The 1,745-nt window shown below is 44.2% G+C and overlaps 1 protein-coding gene across 1 annotated transcript; it reads left to right on the forward strand.

Annotated features, from left to right (window-relative positions):
* Positions 1-678: 678 nt before the first annotated feature.
* On the forward strand, positions 679-1,512 carry LOC133283637 (uncharacterized). The gene has a single exon (XM_061480522.1). It carries the CDS (start codon positions 679-681, stop codon positions 1,510-1,512), a length of 834 nt encoding a protein of 277 aa, XP_061336506.1.
* Positions 1,513-1,745: the final 233 nt, after the last annotated feature.

Below are 1,745 nucleotides of genomic sequence, written 5' to 3' on the forward strand. Positions count from 1 at the left end.
GAGTGTCTTCGCAGGTACCCCCCCCATCTGGAGCAACGTGAAGGACGAAGGACAAAGAGCTCAGGCTCATCCCCCAACAGCAATACCAGGCCCAGGCCAGTAACATCTCAAAGAGTCTCAACCGTGTGTGATTTGGGCTTAATACGCATTGGGCCATCCCATTCGTATCTGGTCCGATCATTGGCGCTGTTTGTGGGGATCTTATAACCCACCTTTCTCTAAAAACATGGTTGACACTCGCAGCAAACCTCAGAATGGTTCAAAAGGAAAACAGAAGGAGACCCCTGCTTCCGTGAAAAATCAGCTTCATCGGTGGCACCAATTACCATCCACCTGGATGACCTACCGACACCCCAATATCTGTTGGACCTCATCGCGTTACAAAACAAGAAAATTGCCCAGCAAAATCGGGATTTAGCTCGACTGAAAAAAGCTCAAAAGAAGAAAGAAAAAACTCAAGAAAAGGGAAAAGCAAAAGAAAAAAATCAGGAAAAAGAAAAAGATCTCAAAAATTCTAAAGAAAGTGAACCACCCCGTTCGCACTCAACAGGGAACCCAGGACCTTCGGGTCACAAAAATAAAAAAGGCGAAGAAATCAAAGATACTTAGGAAAACGAGAATTCCCATGGTCATTCAAGGACCGTTTCTCGAATTATTCACCCCTTTGTCCCCTGCATAATGAACATCCCAATCCCTCGTGATGTCAAGATAACAATAGAAAAATATAACGGCAAGGGGGACCCACAAGAGCATCTGGAACAATTTCAGACGAATATGATGGCACAAGATGTCGCCGATCCAATAGCATGTCGACTGTTTCCTACAACTCTTAAGGAAACAGCCCTTAGGTGGTACTCAGCATTGCCACCCAATTCTATACAAAGTTGGGAAAACTTAACCAACCAGTTTCTCGTGTGGTTCGCAACAAGCAAAGCGCAATACAAATCCACTCACGCGCTAGAAACAGTTCGACAAGAGTCAAATGAAACTTTGCGCGATTATTTAAACAGATTCTTCGATGAAGCACTTCTGGTTAGAGACTTAGATCCACAAGTCTCACTACACATCATCACTGAAGGCCTTTTGGAAGGACCTTTTTCTATGTCGCTGACCAAACAGCGACCTCGCACCATAGAAGAACTGTGTGCGCACTCAAAGAAATTTATCAATCTGGAGGATTACAATCGTTCACGAGAAATCTCCAAAACCAGAACCAGTACAGACAACTTCGAAAAAGATGTCCAGAAGAATTTCCAACGCAAATTTCGCGAAAATAGAAAGTGGGGAAAATACGACAACTACACCCCCTTGAATACATCTCCCAAGCGGATTTTCAAGGAAGTATTCCAAACAGGGTATGTCCATGTTAATAGACCTTCTCCTATGTCAAAAGGAGTTCAGCATGATGAATCCAAATTTTGTGAATTCCATAACGACAAAGGTCACACCACCGACGAATGTCTCGCGCTCAGAAATACAATTGAGACACTCATTCGAGAAGGAAAGCTCTAAGAATTTATTTCCACTTGCAGGGAATACAAGACACAGCAAAAGCGCGATAGAAGCCCTGATCACGACTCGAATCCTAACGAGCAAATGGCACGTCCTAGGAGAAATTATAACTCTACTAGTAACAGTGATCGTAGAGAGGACAGAGCAACATCAACTGACAAACGTCATAGAACTCCACCAAGAAACAGACAGCAAGGCGCGGGGCAACACCGCGATGGACTGCCCAATAACGC

The sequence above is a fragment of the Gastrolobium bilobum genome, unplaced genomic scaffold (assembly GCF_033153095.1).
Source record: "Gastrolobium bilobum isolate Gb01-03AN ecotype WA unplaced genomic scaffold, APGP_CSIRO_Gbil_v1 utg10294, whole genome shotgun sequence".
Classification (NCBI taxonomy): domain Eukaryota; kingdom Viridiplantae; phylum Streptophyta; class Magnoliopsida; order Fabales; family Fabaceae; genus Gastrolobium; species Gastrolobium bilobum.